Source organism: Rhinolophus hipposideros (genome assembly GCF_964194185.1).
Source record: "Rhinolophus hipposideros genome assembly, chromosome: 13".
Taxonomy (NCBI): Eukaryota; Metazoa; Chordata; class Mammalia; order Chiroptera; family Rhinolophidae; genus Rhinolophus; species Rhinolophus hipposideros.
In genome coordinates, this window is record NC_138059.1 from 50,839,582 (window position 1) to 50,865,644 (window position 26,063).

Here is a 26,063-nt window from a genome sequence, read left to right on the forward strand (position 1 = left end):
GTCTTCCCAGGTCTTCACTAGGCCCACTCTCAACATGGTCACATAACCTTTTCCCATGAGTATGACAATGAAGCATGTGCTTGTCATACTCCAACACAGGATGGCTGACATGCCTCACACATTACACAGGTGGCATTAAATACTTACTATTCAATGAGCAGTCTAGTTTTTTTTCCCCCAAAAGATAATCAGTAAAGTAGCTGTTTATATTTGGAAGTTCAATATAAATTTTAAAAATACATGATTAATGGAGCTACCAATTACCATCACCAACCTCCTCTGTCAAAAACTAGTCCATCCATAGCTATGAAGATGAGGGCTATACCCTAGGAATGGCAGCACGCTGAGTTGGAAGAAGTCTGGAACCCTGAGCACTTATGGTTCTGGACTGCCGAGCCCCACATTTTTAATGTGAGATAGAAACAAACATCTATCATGTTTAAGCTATAGTTATTTGGGGTTTCTCTTATATTGTTAGCTGAAACTATCCTACCAATCATTGCTTCTCTTGAATAAAAATATTAGAATCTATGTTAAATGTACACTGGTTTTAATGCAAGTTTATTCAATCACCTGTCATTTAAAATATTCTTAGGTAACAGCTTCCCTACAAACATAATTCCAGACAAATGGCAGTTGAACTCAATTTTTTTCAAATACTGAAATTCTGAAACTTTGCTCAATATAAAGCAGTCTTGACACAATTTCTACAATTTCTACGGACAGCTCATCTATTATTTGTTGCCTCCACTTCTAATTCTAATCCATGTGGATGAGCAGAAAAACTGTGATATCAATCTAGAACTAACAAAATAAACTTTAACAACAAACAATACAGAAAATCCTGAGCACCCAGAAAATAGTTAGCAAGGTCAAAGTAAATTATGAGCATATAATAATATCATCTCCCACTGAGAGACTAGTACATTATCTAAATAATACCGGACAGTAGAAAACAAAACAAAACAAAACAAAAAGCTTTTTTAAAAGGCAGCATGTGATAACTTGCTTTTATATTATCCTTTGGAAAGAGATCTATGTTTCAAATTAAATGTTGATGTTTCTACAAGCATAATATATGAACAACTTGGTCTGAAGAGCATTCTCCACTAACAAGAAATTATTTTAGGGGAGGAAAAACAGAATGTAGATTAAATCAAAACTCTCTAGTTTAAACATTTTAAACCACAACTTACATTCAAAACTATGCCAAAGATCATCCAAGTAAAAGAACTAAAAAAAAAAAAAGTTAGCGATTTTTCCAGAACTATGCCACAAATGAGAACATTTGAAAAAAACAGTTAATATTTTGTTCTGTAGACAAATCTATACGTTTTCTTTTATACATAATGGCTATAATAGTATCAGGCAAGAAAGATTTTTTTTTTTTTTGGTTGTTAAGAGCCCACTGGCCCATGTGGGAATCGAACCGGCAGCCTTCAGAGTTAGAAGCATGGAGCTCTAACCGCCTGCGCCACCGGGCCGGCCCATCTTTTATACATAATAATCATGATTTTAAATAATTTCTACTAGTAATTTTCTCCAAATTGGGAGCTCTATTTTTCAATTTCAGGAAACTAATTAGTTCCTATTTGTCACAACATACAAAGTCTATTTTTACAGTTCCAATTTTTAAAAAGCATATATTTAATATTTTAAATCCAAGGTACTTAATTCTTTTTATTTCAACACAGGTAATAAGTAAAACAGGTTAAAGTAAATCATGGCTACCAAATTCTGGGTAGATATTATTCTAAGGCTAACAAATGGAACTTCAGAATATTATTTAAAGAACAGAGGCCCAAACAACTAACATATTCTGCTATCACCCAACAAATAACTTCTATATACTAGAAATCCTAAAGCATTAAAAAAAAAATTAGAGAAGCATGGGAAATATTACTTCAAAGACAAGTGATATTACAAGTGATATTACAAGTGATAAAAAGGTGTGCTTTTTGTTTGTTTTAAAAGTATGATGATAAATAATAAAACAGATACTTCTGAATACAGGTACTTGGGTTGGGGGAAGAGAAACAGGTCTTGAAATTGCCAGGTTATAAATCACTACTTGTATAAACCTTTTAAATGGCTATTTAACGTAGGCTTTTAAACGTTTTAAACTAAAAAAAAAAAAGCTAAAACCACTTTAAACTAAATATAAACAAAATTTATATTTAATATTAAGTTACATAAATCATTTTCTTGACTTCAGTTAAATGGACATAATGAGCAAAGTGATTGAGAGAAAAATCACTCACATGATTTACAAAGCCAAGATACCAAAAGAATAAATAAATAGTATTAATTTAATCTGTAAAATTTAAAGGCTATGATGAAAGCTAGATATACCTTATTAAAATATTTACAACTCCTAAGACTTAAGAAGTCAAGCAAAGTTTTCCCTAGAAGTCCTTTTCTTGACACCTCTGAAGTAAGTCACTTTCCTTCTCAGTGGCAACAGTATCATCACTCTAAACCTTAAAGTCAGGTCATGAAATGGAGGTGGAAAAACATCTCTTTCCATCAACAAAGAGCCAGGAGCAGTAGGCAGTGATTAAATGAAGCAAAAAGAAGGGAAAGCCAGGTAATCAACCTACTGGGGCTGATCCATTAGTTCCCACGAGGAGGAAATGAACATCTGATTGCTGGGCAAGATCTACACATAGCCAGCTTTTCTGCACAAAAGCCAGGGTGCGGGAGGAACAAAAGGAGAGTAGAGATTTTTAAAAACTAAATAATTCAGCAAACTGCAGACATGGTAGCTGAAATCAGATAGAAATAGCAAGGACTTAAAGGAAAAAAGAAAAAGAATGACCTGGACAGTAAGCAGTAGACACTGATCATGAAAACAGACAAAGAAGAGACAGAAGATGGGCCAGCTGCACAGCAATGTGTCGGAGCCTGCTGACGAGACGAACAGTTTCTGGAAGGGGGAGCGGGAATGCAAAAAGAGACACACACACATATGATGATGCTGCAGGTCTCCAGTGGTGCTGGAGCGATGATTTAATCACCTTCACCAATATATATACCCTATGGGTACGTGCAGTTTAACAATAACATGGGTGCATTACCTCAAGCAAAATAAATTTTTAACTTTTACACAGAAACTACAGAATCATCACAAAGTTTCCCAGTCATAATTATTATAAAAAAGAGACTACCAAAATGTCACGATAGCCACCAGTTATCTGTGTCTGGGAAACCGGCCAGTTCTATCTCATTCCTTAGCAACTTGTAAACATTCTCAAGGTTCTTCGCAGTTCGGCCTTAGAAGCCGAAACAAGTTAACTATATACTAGCCAGCTCACAAGGTTTCTGAGAAACAAGAAATCATGGCTCCCCACAGCAATGCTACCTGAATACTAAAGCAAAGCCCTGACAAGTGTCTTGTAAAGAAGAATTCTTACTGTGGATGGGAAGTATGAGCAGCTGCTCACCCATTAGGCCAAGTATGCCTCACTGAACAGCATGATAGAGTAACACCGCATTTGGAATTTGGGGTTATACAAACACACATTCAAATCTAACTGCTATAAAATAAAGAACTTGGGCAATTACTTAACCACATTTATGCACCGGACTTCAGATCTGTAAAAATGGGAATAGTAACATCTATCTTTCAGAGATGTGTGAAGATTAAAAATGATAACATATGTCCCTGGCTAATGTCTCAAAAATGTTCATTTTCTTCCCTCTCATCATCTTGGATAGGGTTGTTCCACTCCACCTCCATCTATTATCTATAGCACTCCCAACAACTGATAAAGAGTGGGAAATACTCTGAACATTTTTAAAGAATTGTACTACTTCCTAACCACTACTATGCCCACCTCACGCTCAAATTAGAAGTTTAGAGCATAAAAAATCACATCTTTAGCTATGAGGAAACATTTATTCACAGCATAAATTGGATACCTAGCATCCCCAATTTACCAATTCATTTCAATGAATATACAAGTGTATTTGTTAAATTAGTCCAGATATCAGAGTTTTAATCTCATCAGTAGAAGGGTTATTTGGCAGGGAAGTTCATCTACATATTTAATAGTAGATAGTCCCTACCTAATAAGTAACAATCCCATCCTGCCTCTTCAGGGCCTTCCCTCCATTAAATACTCAGCCCTTGAATCTTCAATTTCTCCCACTCTAACTCTCTTAAGGTACCATTTAAACATCTCCTATTTTAAAACAAACAAATGATGACAACAAAAATCCAATCTCTACCTCAGGCACCCCACTAAGCACTGTCCTTTCTCCTCCCTCTACTAATGAAGTCCAAATGAAGCTTCTAGAAAGAGAAGACCCCAATAACTTCCTTTTCTTCTTCACCATCCTCAGCCTGCTGCAATCTGCCTTCAGCGGCCACGAAGGGCCCTGTCCCAGGTCACCAACAGCATTCTTGCTGCCACATTCAAGGTACACTTTCAGTCTTCTTCCCTGTCCTCTTAGCTATATTTTACACTGCTCACCACTTACTCAATCCTTCTGAAATATACCCCCTTTCTTTTATTTCCCTAACAGCATATGTACCTGATTTTCTCCTAAATTTCCAGTCATTTCTCCACTGAATCAGCCAGGTTTTCATCGACCCCACCCTCCTTGTGTAAAATCTACTCTTCTTCTGTTGGCCACTTAAATATTTTGTCTAATTCTCTAACAGTGGTTCTCAACCTATTCTGGTTGAGAATTTAATGTAAAGCATGGAACCTTCCCACAGAAAATATTTATGCATACATTTTTGCATATAATTTCAAGGAATCAATCCCAAAATCTCCTAGGTGAAGAGGCCCTATTCTACTCCTGCTTGTTTGGGGTAATCTCATCCACTTCCATGTCTTCAATCCTCTCTCTATTGATTGCTTTAGATCTATCTCTCTAGATTACATCATGCTCCTCAACTCCAAACCTATATTTCTGACTACCTTTTTCATTTCTCCTTGGATATAATTCAGAGACATCAAATTCAATATGTCAAAAAAAAAAAAAAATCAGCTCCTCACCACTGCCATTCAAATCCTGTTCCTCCTTCATCAGGTAAAGGAGAGACTAATGACCAAGGAACTGGCCTGGCAGGAATTAAAGGACCTTCCCATGCCTGCGTATCTGAAAGAGCATACCCAAACTTAGCCAGCCAAATGCAGGAAGCGCAACTAGAAAATCATGAGCACACTGAGGTTTAGCATGCTTCTGTGAAGCAACATGACAGGGTTGCAGGGCAGGAAAGCCAGTGTACATAAAAGAAATAAGCAGAAGGACTATAGATGTGAGAAACCATGTGGCCAAAAGGGAAGAGAGATGGAAAAAGTTGCTGTCTTGCTTCCTACTAGCTTTCTGGTTCCCAGTTTCAGTGGAACCGTGTGACTTCACCTAGCATCAGATTCTGTGAGCTACACTGACATCCTTATATCTTCTTATATTTAAGCTAACTTGAACAGGCTTCTGTTTCTTACAAACACACCATTCCTGGTGAAGATAAGGAACAAGAAAAAAATGTTCAGACCTTAGTTTACTAAGATATTCTTTGACTAGTAGAACCAATTATATTCCTGTTTTGTTCTGGCAGAACCATCTAGTGGCTAATTTATTTCTATAATTTTATCATTTACATTACTTCACGTGTAGCTTCTACTTAAATGTGTAGCTTCTATAAAAACACTGAAAAGATTTTTTTTTATTATCATTTTAGGATAATTTTTTTACCATCCCTTCAACTTCATCAAAAATATAAGTTAATAAATCAGAACACACATTCTTAGTTAAAATATCAGTTCTGACTATTAAGTCTGCGAACTTGTTGCAATGATGTGGCTAACCTTTTTTTTTTAACATCAGAGGGATTATTCATTATGAATTTGTACCAACTGGACAAACAGTTAACCAAGTTTACTATTTGGAAGTGCTGAAAAGGCTCCATGAAAAAGTTAGACGACCTGAACTTTTCGCCAACAATCCACGTCTTGCATCACAACAATGCACAAGTTCACAGGGCACTGTCTGTGAGGGAGTTTTAAGCCAGTAAATAAATAACTGTATTGGAACACCCTCCCTACTCACCAGATATGGGCCCCTATGACTTCTTTCTTTACTTGAAGATAAAGGAAATATTGAAAAGAAGACACGAAATTCAGGACATCAAGGATCATATGATGACAGCTCTGATGGCCACCCCGGAAAAAAAGAGTTCTAAAATTGCTTGGAAGGGTGGACTAGGCGCTGGCATCAGTGCATAGCTTCCCAAGGGGAGTACTTCAAAGGTGATCATAGTGATATTCAGTAATGAGGTATGTAGTACTTTTTCTAGGATGAGTTTGCAAAGTTAATTGTCATACCTCGTAACATACTAGACAGAAAAACAGCAAAATTGTCCTAGGTTGTCAAAAGACGATTAACTGGATATATTTTATTTTAAACATGCATAATATGCAAAAATCTTAGAAAAAAAAAGACCTGTGTATGTATACACACACACACACACACACACACACACACACTTTTCTTATGTAGGCAGAACAAAATTAGACAAATGGAAAAAGTGGAGTCTCAAAATATGCTAATTATTTTACTAACATTACTAACATACTAACTATGAACATAATCACCTTACCAAATAAGAGATCTCATTCACTTACATGACTAATAACTGAAGAAAACAAATGTCTGCAATAATCTAAACACCTTATGATTAAATTTCTTTAAATTGTCTTAATGTTGGAGAACACTCACTCTTGGTATGCCAAATAAAACCTCTAGTACTAATTTCTGATGAAAAGCATGGTTAGGAGACATTTTTCTAGTAGTTTTATAACATCTATCATAAAAACACTCTAGAAGAGATCAAAGATACAATGTCATTTTCAAAAAAATCATAACTTAGATAGAAAGCTGATATTGAGTCACGTTTCTCTCAAGATTACTACCTGAAGTGAAACTTACCAAATATTACTTAGATACTAGGAGGAAAGAAGAAACAGAAATAAGATAAAATGTTTACTGGTTCAGGAAAGCTAAGCTCTGGAATGCCAAGTGCCTGGCCATTCTTTCCTCCTCCTCCAGTCTCCCAACACAGCCTAGACAAGATGCTTTAGTGATTGTTATATTATGTCTTCTTAAGATTCAGTTTCCTATGGCACTGATTAATACACACTGCTGATGCAAAAGCACTAACCCTATAAAAAATAAAATCCCCCCAAATATTTTGCAATCTTTATAGTAATGATCAACTCAGGTAAGAAACACCAATGGATGCTAAAAAAAAAAAAAAAAACAGAGTGAAAGTTTGTTGGGAAGCACAAGTACTTAATCCCAAAATACCTTACTGATAACAAAGGGGGAAAAGCTCATTACAGTGGAGAAACCTAATAGATACCACTTGAAGCAGGTGATCAAAGTTAACACCACCAATAATAGGGCAAACTGATTCAAGAGCTTCCTTTATAACAATACTGAGAAGGATACAAATCACTTCTGTGGTGTTCTTGCCAAAAATGCATGAATGACCTGAATCCAATCAGAAAGAAACATCAGATTTATGAAACTGAGGGACATTCTGCGAAGCAATCAGCTTGTAGTCTTTAAAAATATCAATGTTAAGAAAGACAAAGAAAGACCAAAAAGTTATTCTATTTAAAGGAGACTATTTAAATGATAACTAAATGCCATGTATGATCATGGATTGGACAAAAAATATTTGCTATAAATAAGGAACTTGACTATGAGCTATACATTATAGTACTGCATCATTATACCACAGTTATGTAAGAAAACTTCCCTGTTCTTAGGAGATATATGCTGACCTACTTAGGGCTGAAGAATCATAAGGTCTGCCACTTAGTCTCAAACAATTCAGAAAGAGTTTGAGAGAGAAAAGACACAAATGTGGCAACATGTCAACAACTGGTGGTGAATCTAAGTGAAAAGTATACTAATTATTTGTACTGTTCTTGCAGCTCTTCAGTAGTTGAAATCCTTTCAAATTAAAAAAATTTAAAAAAAGACAAATCCTCCTAAGAAAACCTTTTTCTTTTCATACTCCCCTTTTCCATTGCAAGCAGGAGAAAAGCTACATCCTAAGGATAGAAGAGCGGGAAGGCTGAAAGATGCTGGTTCTTTCATAAGCCGAGTTGTACCAGCTCTGGATTTGCCAATATATACTATAATTTACATGACATGAGAAAGAGAAATCCCTTTCTTATTAAAATTTTTAAAAATCCTACGAGAAACAATTGATATTCAGATTACTGTGATGTTAAATCTTCCTGAAATACTAAGATAAAGCACATGACTTCAAAGATGGCCTTTTAGCATTAGTTCAGCCACTCCCAGATTCCCAATTTTGGTTGTGGTGACATTGCTGTGCTTTCCACAAACAGCATGCTCACAGACTGCAATTATCTAGAAGTCCTTCCTATAGTCCAACCTCATCTTCACCAACTACTTCTTTCTTGATCTTTCAGACTCAGTCTGAGCATCACCTCCTCAGTAAACTTTCCCTTTTGAAGGTCCAGGGTAGATGAGGCACAGTCCCCAAGCTCCTCTGACACCTATTCTTACTTCTGTCATCACCCTCATGACACCACACTGAACCTTTGTGCTGTGCCTTTATTTTCTACTTCATATCTCTACTTTAGCACATATTGAAGTATCTAATAAATATTTCTGTCCCTGCCTAAATTTGAGACGGGAGGCCTAATTATATGGATAAAAGTAAACACACCTTAAATGTCAAAGTAGATACAAATGGAACACCACAATGTTTTAAACAAATACTAAAATGCTTTTTCATACGGTATTTCTGGGCTGTTTAAGCTAGGTAGGAAAAACTGTCATACAACGGACTATTTTCATTTTCAAGCATCTACAAATACCTAAACCTGAAGATACGAGAAGTACAGGGAAGTGTTCTAGAGCTTCGATATTGTGTAGGTGTAAGAAATATGACCTTTTAGTAAAACATCTGGCACTCATATTAACACTTTGATACTGCTGTACTAAATTCATTTTTTAAAATATAAGTAAGGACTGGCAATAAACTTTAACTCAGATAAGGGGATTTAAATTTAGGGTAGGTACCTATTGCACCACTGTATAATTCTTTTAAATGTAAAGTTAATTAAAATTCAAGTAAAATATATTTACATCAAAAGATGTCTTTCTTAAGATGACAGGCTTATCACCATTTTTAAGTCAATTCCTCAAGTTTTCAGGGGTGACAAAAATTTATCAATACGTGTCTGTGAACCCATGAGATTTTTTTCCCCCATCAAAATGTAATATCTGGGTGACATACATAAGAAGAAATGAAGAAAACAATTCAAAAGAATCACTTAGATGAGTAACTATAGTTTGCTTAATCTTTAATTTTCAGCATACTCTAGTCTATTGAGGTGTATTTGATTATTTAAAGCACGTGCACACACACGTGCATGCACATGCACAAAGTCCATGAAATGAAATATTCATGTGTGACCACAAATATAATTGCCCTGACCACTGAAAGGGAAAGGAGAGAAAGCATTTAAAAACAAAGCAAGTTAGTTCATTTTTCTCTGTCTCTCCGTACTAGACAAGACTTTTGTCTATGCTTAACCAATCCTTCAAAACGCAATTCAGGTATCTGTACATCTAAGAAGCCAATCCTAATTGAACAAATTCACAATATAAACTTGATCTACAGATACTAACATCTTAGTGAAATGCACCTACATTGAAATCTGAATTTGATTTTTTTATTCAATTATAAAGTACACAGACTCTATTATCCATCACTGGGTTTATTTTCTTTACTGTTGAAATGCTCATTATTTAGGCTGGTACTTTGAATCTAAGATTCATGTTTTGCTGGTATTTCCAAACCAATTGTAACTAAGTGATATACAGTATCCAGAAAAATAAGTTAGTACAGCCTCAAAACATCTCTAACTACCAAAGTACAAGCAACTATAGACTGAGGGGCCCGAGTTGCTCAATTGATAGTGAGACAACAGCCATAAAGATTCCTTTTTACTTGTAGTTGGTTTTGATATATTTTTAAAACTCATTATATTTGTTTTTGAAAAATACACAAAAGATATGTCCTTAAAGACATTTTCAAAGGTTCCTCCACTAAAAATATCCTACAGATAATGTGGAAAATTCCAGGCACTGAAAGAGAAAATGCATTTCTCTAAATTAATTTTGGAAAATGTTAAATCTGGAAATGTTATATGTTTATTAAAAATCACATGGGATGTTTTAGTAACGTGATTATTAATGCTAAAAAGTTCTTTTCCTTCTATTCAGTTCATAAGTAACTATTTTACTCACTATACTTATGGTAATATGGTAATATTCTTACAGGATAACTAAAATATCCTAAGCAGATACAAACATCAGGGAATAAAGCAGTATCACCCATACACATAGCTTGGTGAGTTCTTCTCTGTTACATTATTTACCTTCACATGAAAGATCTACAGAAGGTTAACACTCTTAGAACTCATTATTTTGCTTGAAATGAGGGTGGAAAAGAATCTAAAAACAAATAGAAAATTCTACAAGAGATCCTCTACCTACAAAATTCAGTGTTTCTTTCTTGAAGTCCTGAGCTGTCCATATGCACATATGGTTGCTTCTGAATTAGAGGCTGATACATTTAAAATCATTCTGTAGGAAAAAAATGATGACACTTTGTTATGTTAAATTATAAAGTATAAACTGAGGGTATATATAAAAGTAAACTGTCACTGTTAACAAAGTGTGATCAAACAATATAGTGAATGTTTAAACAAAATAAAATTTATTACAGTAAGACACATTGCCATTAATCCCCCTCAAAATATGCCCCCTCTCTTCAAACACACTTATCTCATTATTCTTGCCACTTTCTGAAGCAGTTCTAGAAGTCCTCTTTCGTGAGTGTCTTTAGTTGTGCTGTCATGGCTGCCTTGGTGTCCTGAATCATTTTGACTTTGGGGAAGAGCCAGAGGTCACACTGTACCAGATCTGCTGAATAAGGTGGATGAGGACACACATAATGTTTTTATTTGACAGAAATTGCTATACCACAGAAGCGATGTGTGACACGGAGTGTTGTCATGACGGAGGATGATTTACAGCACAATTTAAAAACACACCTTCTGTCAACGGTAGCTCACACCCAACTGACTGCACCAAACAAGTTGAAACTTGTCACACACTGTTACTAAGGTTCGACGTGCCACTTCCCATATTGAATATCCCTTCCTTTTCATTGGACGGCACTCAGTAGCAGCATTCAGCCTATGTTGTAATCATAACGGAAAGGCTCCATGTCACACACTGCTTCTGGTATGGCAATTTCTGTCAAATAAAAACATTACAGTGTGTCCTCATCCACCTTATTCACCAGATCTGGCACGGTGCAACTTCTGGCTCTTCCCCAAAGTCAAAATGACCATGAAAGGTAAACGTTTTGAATCGATTTAGGACATCGAAGCAAATACAACAGCACAACTAAAGACACTCACGAAAGAGGACTTCCAGAACTGCTTCAGAAAGTAGCAAGAAAGATGGGATAAGTGTGTTCAAAGCGATGGTGAGTATTTTGAGGGGGAATAATGGCAATGTGTCTTTTACTGTAATTATTTTTTTTTTAATTTAAACATTCACTGTACTTTTTAATCATACCTTGTATATATTCTACCAAGTTTATGAATATAAAAGTTCAGCACTGCTCAAAAGAACAATGTGGCAACACAGGAATGCACAGTGGCTACAGGGAGATCAGAGCTGCACGTATCATTTAGGAGGGCTGTGAGTAGTAATGACCTGCCCCAGGCCTCCTGTACTGAGGAGGAACCAGTGTGCCAACCATTCCCTTCCTCCCTAGCAACTCTATTCTGCCCCCTCTACCCCTCCAAATCACTTAGGGTCATTTGTAATCCATTATTCCATCTAAATACAGATGTCATGTGGAAGGGGAGAAACACTGGCTACTCTATTAGACTTGTAATTCACAAAAATAATTTTGAAATTAATCATAAAATTGTGAAAAAGAATTAAGTATTTTCATATGATACATAAGGGTACTCTGTATTATATAAGCTAGAGATAAATCCATCTCTACATTATCAAGAAACATAATTTTTAACTCCTTAAAACAAATCAAATCAAGATCCAGAGACAGCCCAGTTCTATAATTTCAAAAGTATCCAATTTACACTTAAAATGTAATTTTAAACTTACTTAAAACAAAAAAAAATCTCTGCAATAAAAAATGTGAACCTTATATCCAAGATTATAATTAGTTTAATAACCAAAAACTAGGAATAATGCAATATCAAAAATCTAAAAATCATTTAAGGTACAAAAGTAAAAGAAAATCAAGAGTGTGCTATAAATCTGAAAGCATGGCCTAAAAGCAAAACAACAATGACAGATAACGTGCAAAATTTTCACGAAAAAGCTGCGGCTGCTTTGCCATTCAGGTAGACTTTTATTTTACTTTTATCCATGATTATATTTTAATTACTTTCAACTAATTTATTTAAGTGTGTAGTGCTAAAATATATCACTTATAAATACTCATTTTAATTAAATCAAAACAAAATGCTAAGCGGAAACAAAGTCAACTGTGTTTTCATGTTTTTTTACTTGGTGTGAAACATCTTTAGAATACCAGCACCACATTTTAGGTTAAAAAAGAAACCTCTATTTTAGGCAAGTAGAAAGGCAGTGTTTACCAGCATGATTTAATAAAGACAACTTTGTTACCTGCATAAAGGTATTGATTTAAAGTCCTTTTACATTTGGGGATAACACAGCAGAAGATTCATTTTCCTATGGCACTCTAATTGGTCTCATACTGATCTGATGTTGAAATAAATTGCTATTATTTGAGCAATTTTCATTCTGTGGCACAAAGAGCCATAGAAATATATGGCACAACAAAATCTATAGGTCACATGTGAATTCTAATCTTTCTGCATATGAAAATTCCTTAATAAAGAAAGTATAGGAAAATGCTGAAACTAACTTCTCCATTAAATGGATTTACCATAACTGAAACATTGAATTAAAATAGCTGGGTACATAATTAGAGAGGAGGGGAATTAGAGAGCTATTCTCTCAGCTAGTCATTGATTAAGAGCAAATAAACCAGTTTTTGGCTATAAAGACATTTACTTTTCCTTTTGTACTCATACATCAAAAAATATACTATGAGACTAAATCAAGTTCCTAAATTCAAAGAAAAAAAATCCAAATTTTAAATGTTTCATCTTCAATGCACAATCATGTGAACAACAAAAATATTTTCTCCACTGGCAAAGGGACAAGGTCAATATGCTTTCATACCTCTTTTCTTTCACATCAGAAATATACATTTTTTTAAAAAAAGCTAAACCCAGCAATAAATTCTTCAAGATAATTATTAAAATGGAATTGATTTTTATTAACAAAACAAGAATACTCCAGCAACTCTAATTTCAACAAAAAAGGGAAATGAAATTGTGTTTCACAGAAACTTTAGAAAAACACCTGGCAAATATAAGCTCGTTGGTTGAAACAGTCTCGAACTCTGTTAAATGCAAACATTCTTTAAACTAATTTCATGAAAGATACATAAATCAAGAGATATAAAATTACTAAATCATTTATGTTGAAAAATGTGGCTCAGGGTAAAGTGAAACAAGGGGGGAAATCCAGTGGAACAGTCTTGTAGGGAAGATGTTGGAAGAAAATTTGCCTTCATTGGTTGATGTGAGCTTTGTCTATTAGCTTTTATCTGTTTCTATATGTGAGGTGACTTTTGTGCTGTGATCAGGCGTTGAGTAAATTCCTCCTTTGGTCTTATTCTCCAGAGCAGGAGAGATATGGAATGAGGTTGCTTTTCTGTTCCCCTTTGGTCTCATTCTCCCGAGCAGGGGAGACATGAGATGAGATTTTCTGTTTGGTCTCATTCTCTCCAGTAGGGGAGATAGGAGATGATGTTTGTTGTTCTGTCCGTGTTGTGAGGTGATGGTTAGCTTAGGGTTAATGAAATTCTTGATCAGGGATTGAAAGAATTCCCTCTTTGTTCTGTTTTGCCCACATCAGCAGATGAAGTGAAGTAGTAACTAAGTTATATAAGGATGATGTGACAGACACGTTGCCAGGCTTTGGAAGACCTTGGGTTGATAGTCCCAAGTAAGAACAGTAGATATTGCTTATCCGGATGAATTGGCCCATTGGCTGAATGGGCAACATTCATGTCAGTAACTGCCGGACCCTCCCAGAACTGGCCATTCCTGGAGGGGGAGGCAGGAATAAGAAACTTGGCTCTAAGGTACATCTGAGAAAATACATAAGAAAGACCTCAGTTGACAGTGTAAATAATTACTGTTTCATCATTTGGTCATTTTGTCATTGGTGAGTCCTCATCATTCTAACATTTTGAAGACTTCCAGCAACATTCAGCTTACAACACCAGGAGATGTCCTGAGTTTCAGCCATGAACCTGGTGAGGTCTGGCTGGTTCCCAGCCTCTCCAGTGTTGTTCCCCACAGTTAGCCTTCTTGAGAACTTTTTAGCATCTACAAAACTTGTATGCAGCTTACAGCTTATAACATCAGAAGACTTCTAACAACAACGACAACAACAGCAACATTCTTCAGATTGTTTGTTAACACCTTGAAAACTCATATGCAGCTTGCAGCTTATAGACACCTTGGTTTCTAACAACAACAACAACAATGCCAACAACAGCAGCAGCAGCATTCTTGAAAACTTGTAAGCAGCAGTGTGGAAGACATCTGAACTTCTCTCAACTACAGACCTGACAAGATTTTGATTGATGACTTTTCCAGTACTGTTCTCCCCCAGTTTGGTGAGCTTTTGACATCAATTGTAACAGTTAAAATTCTATAGAGCTTATTACTGCTTTTGGATACTCTTTACTGATGTTATTTGTGTATTTAACCAAGTGATTTTTGATCAATAGTAAACATATGTTGGGATCTCTTAAACTTATAAATATGTGTACTCCTTTGACGTGACATTGGTATCAATGTTGATATTGAGATGTATGACTGATTCTTTGCCATTATTATCTCAGCTTAGTTGTCTGGGCCTATTCAGAGAGGCCTTCTTTAATCATCCTATATACAGTTACACCCACTTTCATCATATCAATAGCCCAGGACTTTACACAGTGCAAAGTAAGTGCTCAAAAAGTAGTTATTGAAAGAATACATAAATGTCAATATTTATGAGAAAGAGCTTAAGTGGCAAGATCATAATATTTAACATGTAATGCCACAGCAGCACCTCCTGGATACTCTCCTATACTGTATTTGCCTGCATCTTTCAAATGCACATATTCTAATGCACATTAATTCTTTTGTACCAAAGTCCTTTCAAAAAACTGGTAGTATTATTGTCAGTTATAGGCAATATATGAGGTGTGATAAAAAAAAATACAGTGACTGTTTAAATAAAAAACAATTTATTACAGTAAAAGACACATTGCCATTAATCCCCCTCAAAATATTCCTCCTCGCTTCCAACACATTTATCCCACCATTCTTACCACTTTCTAAAGCAGCTCTGGAAGTCCTCTTTCGTAAGTATCTTTAGTTGCGCTGTCGTGGCTGCCTTGGTATCCTGAATCGATTCAAAACATTTACCTTTCATGGTCATTTTGACTTGGGGGAAGAGCCAGAAGTCACATAGTACCAGGTCCGGTGAATAAGGTAGATGAGGACACACTGTAATGTTTTGATTTGACGTAAATTGCCATACCAGAAGCGATATGTGACAGGGAGCCTTTCCATTGTGATCAACAAATAAGGCGAATGCTACTATAGAGTGCCATTCAATGGAATGGCAGGGATCTTCAATATAGGGAATAGCATGTCAAATCTTTGTAACAGTGTGTGACAAGTTTCAACTTGTTTGGTGCAGTCAGTTGGGTGTGAGCTATAGTTGAGAGAAGGTGTGTTTTAACTGTTTTCCTGTGTTGATATCAAGTTTTTTTTCCCCAAAGTGTGTCAGAAATACACAAAAAAACAAAAAGTTGATATTTTGACTATTTTATGCATTTAATAACAACAACTTGAGCTGCTTTGTATGCAAATGACATTATTTTTATGTATAAAAATTTATGGAAATATTCATTTGGATACATCTGACCATCGCGGCAAAAGGGTTAAAGTATGCCATAAATCATCCTCCATCATGACAATGCTGTGTCACACATCGCCTCTGGTATATGGCAATTTCTGTCAAATAAAAACATTATGGTATGTCCTGATCCAACTTAGTCACTTCTGGCTCTTTCCGAAAGTCAAAATGATTCAGGACATCGAGGCAGCCATGAGAGCGAAAACTAAAGACACTCATAAAAGAGGACCTCCAGAACCACTTCAGAAAGTGGCAAGAACAATAGAATTAAACGTGGCGGGCTGCGTGGCTGGGCCTTGGGACCCAGGCGGGCAGGCGCGGGGGCTTCACCTCCGAGGCAGATCGCCAGGGAAGTGGCCGCATCACGGCCGAGGTGATTGAGCACCTGGAGCGTCTAGCGCTTGTGGACTTCGGCAGCCAAGAGGCAGTGGCCCGGCTGGAGAAAGCCATCGCCTTTGCAGACCGGCTCCACGCCGTGGACACGGATGGGGTGGCGCCCATGGAGTCAGTACTGGAGGACAGATGTCTATACTTGAGACCCGACAATGTGGTAGAAGGCAACTGTGCAGAAGAAGTACTACAAAACTCCCATCGAGGAGTATTTTGTGGCCCCTCCAGGTAATATCCCTTTGCCAAAGCTGGATGAACAAGAGCCCTTCTCACATCACTGAGTAGCTATTCTGGGAAGGGGTACCCTCTGAACACATTAACTAACTCTTCTGAAGACAGAATTGAGAAATACCTAGGTCAAACAAGGCAGTGAGTTTCTGATGCTAATGGAAAAGGCATTGTCAGTTTCCAAGGAAATGGATCAAGTATTTACTCACAGGTTGTTCCCTTTGTTCGGAAAACATCCCCCTTTATTGCCTCCCAAAGACTGTCTACCAGACTGCACTTAAGTGAATTTTTCTATCGATGTGACTGTTAGACCATTGCATCTGATCACTGTGTGACAACCTGAGCTGTCCTTTTTAGTTGTTGTTTCTGTCCACCTGAGCAGCCTTTTATCTTTACTGAACACATTTGAATTTGTTCCTGGTTATCCACTTTGTTCTGAACAGAGGGCTTTCTGCTAAGATTTGAAGAAACAGACTACAGCTTGGGAACCCCTAACCTAGAACCACACACCATCCCATAAAGTGATTATATAGCCATACCTACAGTTTCTCTTTCTGAAAAGAACTTATAAAAGTAGTCCTGGTGTTAACTAACAATACTTGTTGTATATTAAAAATGTGCTGAGCGGAGAGATCTTATGTTACATATTCTTACCACATATATATAATAAAGGAGCAGGGAGACAAAAAAAAAATAGAATTAAACGTGTTTGAAGCAAGGAGCAGTATTTTGAAGGGGATTAATGGTAATGTGTCTTTTACTGTAATAATTGTTTTTTTTAAACATACACTGTATTGCTTCATCATAACTTTGTATATTTGTTCATTGTGCCTTGACAAAAATAGTCCAACATTAAAGTATCCTTCCACAAGGTGGGGAATAGAGAGGCATTTGAACTATTCAAAAAAGTGCAGAAAGCACCGATCCTTCAACCTACAGCTGAAAATTCAATGGCAAAAGGAATCTGGTATGAACCATCATGTATACAAATAGCTAACCATTACATGTAAATGGTCACTCTTTAATTTATCTTCTTTAAAGTGAGTACAAAAAGGTCAGTAATTTTTATTTTTAAAAAATGACAGAAAAACATGACTTTGGTTATTTCAAAAGCAAGAGGCTATAATGAATGAAATGTGAGAGTTAAATCTTAATAGATCAATTACTTTTAGTGTTTTCATGTGAACTGGTAAAAATCCATGAAGGTTAACCATATACTGAATACATCTTGCAAAATCATAGAGTCTCTAACCAGTATAGTCCAACTGAATTTCATTCAAATCCAAAAAAGATTGATTCACTTATGTCACAAGGGTCCTTTTAGTTACTTCTGGAGTTGTGTTTGATATAAGTACTTTGAATATACACACATTTCTTCACAACATTAATGTAGTTGTTTTTTAAGTTATGTCATTGCTCTGGATTGCTAAAATATATTTCTAGATATGTAATCAAAATCACTGATTTTAAAAACTATCATTCATCATACATTAACATAAGAATTTTTGGAATGGATAAATGAGATCTCTCAGACATGAGAGAGGAAGTGCATGAGTGGGAGGAAAAAGCTGAAACATACCAGTTGTGCACCATGAGCTTCTGCACGGCCAGCAGAGCGTTGTAGCGAACTTGCTGGTCTTCATGGTGCATGTGGTTCATCACCAGTTGCTTCCCACCAAGCTGTTCAATAACCCTGCAGGACAGAAGCCACTTTGTGAATATACTGCAATTATTTTCAAACTCATGCTATTAGTCAACAGAAAGCCCAAAACCCAAAGTGCCAAGGGATTTTAAAAAGAAAAGTTACAATATGGTAAGTAAACAAACAGGTGTATTTTTTTATACCATTTTCTCCAAATCACAGATTTAAATTTTAGATTTAAAGTCTCCAAATCAAGTATTTTCTTTTGACTTCCTAATGAGAAATTCAATTGCTATTCTTATTTCCGAATCTAGGCAAATATCATCTACCTGGATATCTCACAGACTAATATAGTATTTTAGACTATAGTTTTCCAGGTAGTTGAGTATTAACTTCTTTATTACCAGTATTTCTAGCTTGTTTAAAATCAGTATACTGAATACCACGCAGTATCCGTAATCAGATCAAAATCAGATCAATCCATTATCAGATCAATATTATCGTATTCTGCCATGTATAATGTAATCCCATGTATAATGTGTACCCATGTTTTTGGCCAAAACTTTCAGGGGAAAAAAAAATCTTTCGTTTTAATTTTTTAATTCAAACTTTTATTTGTTTATATTTAGGTACTTGTTTTTTGTATTATAAAGGAATTTTAGCATTCATTTTTTTAACACAAATGGTACAGGTATTTTATTTAACAAACAATTACAAAACACAACAACAGATACAACATCATAGGAATGGTGGCAGCGAGGTGGTCTTCTTGAATTCTCCTCTGGAACTTACCACAAATTGAACATCTATAACCCATCAAAAGACTCTCTGCTCATCACACAGAACAGATAAGAGACTCTTACAAGGATTACTTCAAGGTGGGCAAATTGGGCGAGCAGGGGAAGAGAGAAGAGGAGTGGAGTGGAAACGCGGACCTCATCCTTGGCTCCAGAGATGCAGGGGGCCACAGGAAAGAACAGAAACCACAAGTGCCAGGAGGTGGGCTCTTTCCCTGCATCCCATAGCTGATCTCTCCTACCCAGAGAGCAGCATATTTTTGAGACAGTAACCACAGCTGAGACCTCCAGCTAGGCCCTAGATCACACAAAGGACATAAATACCTTACCTGGGCCCCTCACCCCACTCTCCGAATCAAACCCTGCCTTCTCCAGACTCAAGCTGGCCACTGAACTGAGAAGTAGTGTCCGATTACAGAGGAGCCCTAGCACTCAAAATCTGGGAAGACATGTTTGCAGCTGTGACCCAGGGAAGAGGCTGGGGGGGGAGTGTGACAATGCAAGGCTGGAAAACTCCTCCATCCCCAGCCCCCAACCTATCTAGCCTGCCTAGGGCAGGGCAATTACAACTGCGGAGACACTCCAGGGGTCAGCAACAGGTGGCAGAGGCAACTTGGGGCTTTCAGCAGCTCAGAAATCTCGCGCCCTCCACACACACACACCCACAGAGAAGTGACCTAGGACTCAGGAGACCTGGGCACAGGGCTGGTTGTGTTACTCTCAGTGTGCATATGTGCAGGCTAGAGCAGAAACTGCACTGACTTTGTAAAAACTACCATCCAGACCCCATATGCCCACTCATCTAGAATTGCAGAGCCAGGCTCACTCTGGGCACCAGGTGACCGGCTGAGCATACACAAGACACAGAGGACTCTTTGGTACAGGAGAGGAAAACCTGGAGATTATTAGGTGGACTTAAGCCAAGACTGGTGCTGCTTTTTTGTTTTGTTTTGTTCTTGTATTTTTGGTATTTTTGCCTGTGTTTAGTGTGGGTTATCGATTGTTTTCACATGTGAGTGTATTCGGTTTTTTCTCTGTTGTTGTTGTTGATTTTGTGATTGGTGATTTGCTTTGTTCTGAAATTTCCCTACACCAGGGCCCAGCCCAAGAGGCACAACATTCAACATACCCAGAGGCCAACTCCAGACCAAACCAGACTGTTACCAGGTCACATCCAGAGGGAATTCTCTACAGGCACAAGAGCCATTAGAGGCCAAACCTCATTTAAGCGGTCAACCTTCAGACAGCAGATTATCCACTGTGGGCAGAGCCAGGGCTCACAACTAGTCAACCCAGGAGTCAATCCCACTTAGTGACAAGCCAAAAGCAATTAAAGTTCAACTTTAACAGGACAATATACACAGGAGAAGGGTCAACTTTGGAGCACACGCACAGGAGAATAGGGAAGTAGTGCAAGTCAAATATAAAGTACACATACTACATAAAATCACCCAAGAACCCTAGGGGATCTACATAATACATCGAAGCAAACACAGAGTCAGCCAGAATGGGGAAAGAAAGAAACATGTCCCAAATAAAAGAACAGAAAAATCCTCCAGAACTGGAACAAAATGAAACAGAGGTAACCAACCTATCAGAGACCGAGTTCAGAACACTGATGATAAGAATGTTTAAGGAGCTTAGTGATGACACAAAGAAAGATAGATAAATCATAATGAACAACCAGTTAGAACTGAAGAATATAATAACTGAAATAAAGAACACTCTTGAAGGAATTACTAGCAGGTTAGATGAGGCAGAAGATCGAATCAGCAATTTAGAATACAAGTTAGCAGAGATCACCCAAACGGAACAACAAAAAGAAAAAAGAATAAAAAACAATGAAAATGGTTTAAGAGACCTTTGGGATGACATCAAGTGCAACAACATGTGCATCATAGGAATACCAGAAGGTCAAGAGAGAAAGCAAGAGATCGAGAACATATTTGAAGTAATAATGACCGAAAACTTCCCTAACCTGGTGAAGGAAACCGACATACAAGCCTAGGAAGTGCACAGAGTTCCAACCAGGATAAACCCAAACAGGTCCACACCAAGACACATTAAGTTAAAATGGCAAAGGTTAAAGACAGAGAGAATCCTAAAAGGAGCAAGAGAAAGACAGCGGGTTACATACAAGGGAACTCCTATAAGATAATCTAATGACTTTTCTACAGAAACTTTGTAGGCCAGGAGAGAGTAGCAGGAGGTACTCAAAGTGATGAAAAACATAGGCCTACAACCTAGATTGCTTTATCCAGCAAGACTATCATTCAAAATTGAAGGAGAGATAAAGAGCTTCCCAGAAAACAATAAAGTAAAGGAATTTATTACCACCAAGCCAGCAATGCAGTAAATATTAAAAGGGCTTCTATAAACAGAAGAAAGATGAAAACAATCTAATTACAAATTAAAAGATGGCAATAACTATGTACCTATCAAAGATCACTTTAAACGAAAATGGATTAAATGCTCCCATCAAAAGACATAGGGTGGCTGAGTGGATAAGAAAGCAAGACCATTGCATATGCTGTATACAAGAGACTCACCTCAGATCAAAAGACACACACAGGCTGAAAGTGAAGGGTTGGAATAACATACTTCATGCAAATGGAAATGAGAAAAAAGCTGCAGTTGCAATACTTATATCTGACAAAGTAGACTTTAAAATGAAGAATATATTAAAAGACAAAGATGGGCACTACATAATAATAAAGGGATAGATCCGACAACAAGACATAACCCTAGTAAACTTCTATGCACCCAACGTAGGAGCACATAATATATAAAACAGATATCGACTGACACAAAGACAGAGATCAATAGTAACACTATCATAGTAGGGGATTTCAACACACCTCTGAGAACAAGGGACAGGTCTTCCAGACAGAAAATAAGTATGGAAACAACAGCCTTAAAGGACACATTGGACCAGTTGGACTTAATAGATATTTTCAGAGCATTTCACTCCAAAGCTGCACGACATACATTCTTCTCAAGAGCACATGGCACATTTTCCAAGATAGACCACATGTTAGGCCACAAAACAAATCTTGATAAAGTTAAGAAAATTTAAATCATACGAATTGTCTTCTCTGACCACAGTGCTATGAAATCAGAAATCAGAAAAAATACTGGAAGACACACAAATACATAGAGGCTGAGTAACATGTTACTAAATAATGAATGGGTCAACAATGAGATCAAGGAAGAAATAAACAATTAAAATCATATGATCATATCAATAGATGCAGAAAAAGCATTTGACAAAATCCAGTAGCCCCTTATAGAAACTCTTAAGAAAGTGGGAATAGAGGGATCACATCTCAACATAAAAAAGGCCATATATGATAATCCCACAGCTAGCATCATACTCCATGGGGAAAAGCTAAACCATTCCCCTTAAGATCAGGAATAAGGCAAGGTTGCCCACTTTCTCCACTTCTATTCAACATAATGCTGGAAGTTCTAACCACAGCAATCAGACAAGAAAAAGAATTACAAGGCATTGGTGACTCAAGTGTCACTTCCTCAGGAAAGCCTTCTTTCTACCTATACTATATTAATCCCGCTACGCCCTTTTCATGGCACTATGTATCTCTCCTTCATTGTATTCATCTGAATTGAAATTTTATACCTGCATGATTATTTTAAAAGTATGAAACGTGTTTACGCCATTATATGGAGAGATCCATGAGGGCCAAACTATGCATGGTTTTGTTTACCCTATGTTCCCAGGGTTCAAGGCAGAAGGAACCCATCAAATACCTATTACTTTTATTATTACATTAATATGTACTGTATTAATAACAATTATATTTTATTGTCCAGTTTGTTTCTCAAAATATCATCGTTAAAAGACAAGCAGTCTTCAAAAAAGATAGATCTTTACTACAGCAAAACTGCTGAGGGTAACCCTTCCTCAACTGCTATAGCATATTATTACTAGAATTCCAAACAATAATAATAGCAAACATTTACATAGCACTTATTATCTACCAGGTAACTTGTCTTAGCACTTTCCATTATTAATTCTTTTAAGAATTGTGAGTAGCATAGGATGGACATGGGAAGAAATGATAAGAGAATAGAGATTTAAAAGAAAAGTATACAAATAAGGAGTAACATTCAGGAAAAAGAAAGTCACAAGGTCCAACATGCCTTATTCTCATGTGCTTAGAATTATAATTATCTATAGCCATACTAGGAGATATTGATATGCCCAAGCTGATGAATTATCTACCCGAAACATCAGTTTACCCAACATCTTTGTAATCATGTTAATTTTTTAGAACTGTTGAAACTGATATGTACTCATGTAAATAACAAACTAATAATATCCAACTCCTTCTGCCTCACTTTCAACTGAGATGACCAATTACAGATATCAGACATTGAAATCAACCTGTGAGAAAATATTATATGCTGAATTTACAAAGAACTCTAACAATTCCTAATCCCCTAGGAAAAATTCTATTGCAAATGTTAAAGAATCCAGGTAGGGGGAGGGTGATTTGTAAGTGTATTATAGAGGGCACAGTCCACACTGTAAGGCCCCCCAGAGAAAAAAAAGATGGTGATGGCTTCTTACCACATGCCAAGGAAGCCACGTGCATAGGCAGGAGTGTATTCCCTGCAGTTGGCAGGACACTGGACTGTGTCTGACAGTGGCACAAGCCTAAGAGGTCACAGCTTTCAGAGGAGAAAGCACTGGAACAGTTTTATCCACATACACCATGTACATGTGAAAAGTAAGGCTAATGATAAGTTGTGTTTGTTTCTTGGAGATCATGTTATAATCTTAAAGTTTATGGGTCCTTTACAAGAACTGAATAGGCCAGTACAGTTGGTAGGATAAATTCATTTGGATAGTGTATTTTCATGTTATTTGCATTTATTGAGGACAATTATGAAATTGACAATGAGGGGAGCAATTACTGTCGTGTTATGCTCACCACTTGAATTTACAAAAACAGGTTAATGGATCAAAAGCGCTTCTCTGAATTGTAAAAGGAGTCATGAAAATCACAAATACGTAAAACAATAGTGAATAGGACTCCATTTTGAATATCGTTTATGTAAATCTGAATACTGAAACAACTCTGAGTGTGATAAACAGGAAATATGATATTTAGTATCTAAAATTTTATCACTGGACCTGTAGTCTTCAATATTTTTGATACAAAATTTTGTCAATTGGTAAATTTTACTGTTTGAGATGGAAAAAGAGACAAAATTCAAAAAGAGACAACATTCTGAAAATGATCATTACTGGCTTTCTAATGAATGAGTCAGCACTTTTACTGATAATACCAGTAAGCATTCTTTCCACTATTTTAAGCAACTTAACAATAGTCATTACCTTGAATATGGTTAAAAACATCCATAAAAATATCTCCTGTTCCAATTATCAACATCAAATTTGTGATACCAAAATAATTTTTAGGATGACTGAATTGCTGTGAAAATGAATACATCACTGTAAGTTTAACTTTTTCCAAATCTAAATGTTTTTACTTTATTCATAGAGGAAAAACATAATGAAGACTATAATTAAAAACCACACCCACTTTTTTTCATTTCGTTAAATGAATTTAAAGAAATTCTGTAACATGGCTGAATGCAACCACAGAGTAAGCTGGGAATCTTTTTGCCTGTATCTCACAAGTGGCAATATTCAGTTTTCTTGCTTTTACATAGAACAGCTGGTCAACTTTGTGACTGATGAAATACTGAAGTAGACTTTAGTGAGAAGTCTTTCTGGGTCCACATGTGATCATAATATCAAAAACTATCTGCAAGAGACTTTAAACTCTTGTAGGCATTCCTGCCAACTTACAGTAATGAGTTAGCATTTTCTAATTTAGTAGCAATAAAGAATACGAAAAAAACTGATTGAGTTTGGAACATAACTTATGTATGACTCAAACATTCTGTTCTAGAATAATTTAAGCTGTAATTAATTTTTTTGAGTATTAATTAATCTTTTAAAATATTTATTTCAAATTGTTGCTCTGCAAACCCAGTGAAGACCTATTAAGCTGGAGACACACTCCTGTGAAGGGAGAGACAGGAATGACTTCACAGAGAGAAAATGCTACCTTTTTTCAAGAAGGGCAAAAGAGAATGAGAGCCTTCAAGGGGCTATATGATGAGGAGAAAATAATTTGAAAACATATCTCAAAGAAAGAGCAGGAGATTGCATAGAATTTAAGTTACTCTGAGATATACTATTTAGGGGCTTCAGAATAAAGAATGAATATACTTGTCCATGGGTCCATATAAGTCACTGGAAGGGCAAAGAAAAAAAATGTAACATGAGACTGTTTTAGGAACTGTGTTAGCACTGAAGACTGAGTGCAGTGGATGATACCAGCGGTAGGGAGTCTGCAGAGGGTAAACCATGGCATGACAGATAATCCATAATAGGGGAAGAAGTAGGGAAGGGAAAAAAGGATGGGGCAGTAGAAGTGGATTTTGTGAAGGCATAACAGGCTTCTGATTAGACAGTACATGTGGTGCAAACAGTGTATCCAAAATATACATCTGAAACACTAGCTGGCTCCTGATGTAATAAGTCAGTACTGTGAAAAAGTAAGTTCTTAAATAAGCTTTTCATTTTTATGGTTTTTAGAATTAAGATATTTTATCTAGATTTCCTTTTTACCTTCCTTTTCCAGAAGTACTGTAGATAAGCCCATTTATACATCTAAGAAGGCTTTATCAATCATCGATCTTCCTATCTGTTTGGCATGTTAAATATATCTTGGATGAGTTAGGGACCTTGGCTAATACCTACATTTATATAAACGTAAAACTTAGGTCTTCAATTTTTCCATAATAAAATAGGCTATGTTTTAATGGTATTAATGTCAGATGGTTCT

At 36.4% G+C, this 26,063-nt stretch overlaps 1 protein-coding gene and 1 pseudogene across 10 annotated transcripts in view; one reads left to right on the forward strand and one right to left on the reverse strand.

Moving 5' to 3' along the window:
* The window catches only part of ATP6V1H (ATPase H+ transporting V1 subunit H), a 241,057-nt gene that overhangs the window by 26,718 nt on the left and 188,276 nt on the right, over positions 1-26,063 (reverse strand). For all 9 annotated transcript variants that reach the window (XM_081070986.1, XM_081070992.1, XM_081070988.1 and 6 more), the window contains one exon: positions 18,320-18,433. In XM_081070986.1, the coding sequence (XP_080927112.1) occupies positions 18,320-18,433 (114 nt within the window). The remainder of the gene's footprint in view (positions 1-18,319; positions 18,434-26,063) is intronic.
* On the forward strand, positions 16,394-17,033 carry LOC308506876 (glutamyl-tRNA(Gln) amidotransferase subunit C, mitochondrial-like; annotated as a pseudogene). Its single transcript has one exon. The product of its transcript is annotated as a glutamyl-tRNA(Gln) amidotransferase subunit C, mitochondrial-like (transcript).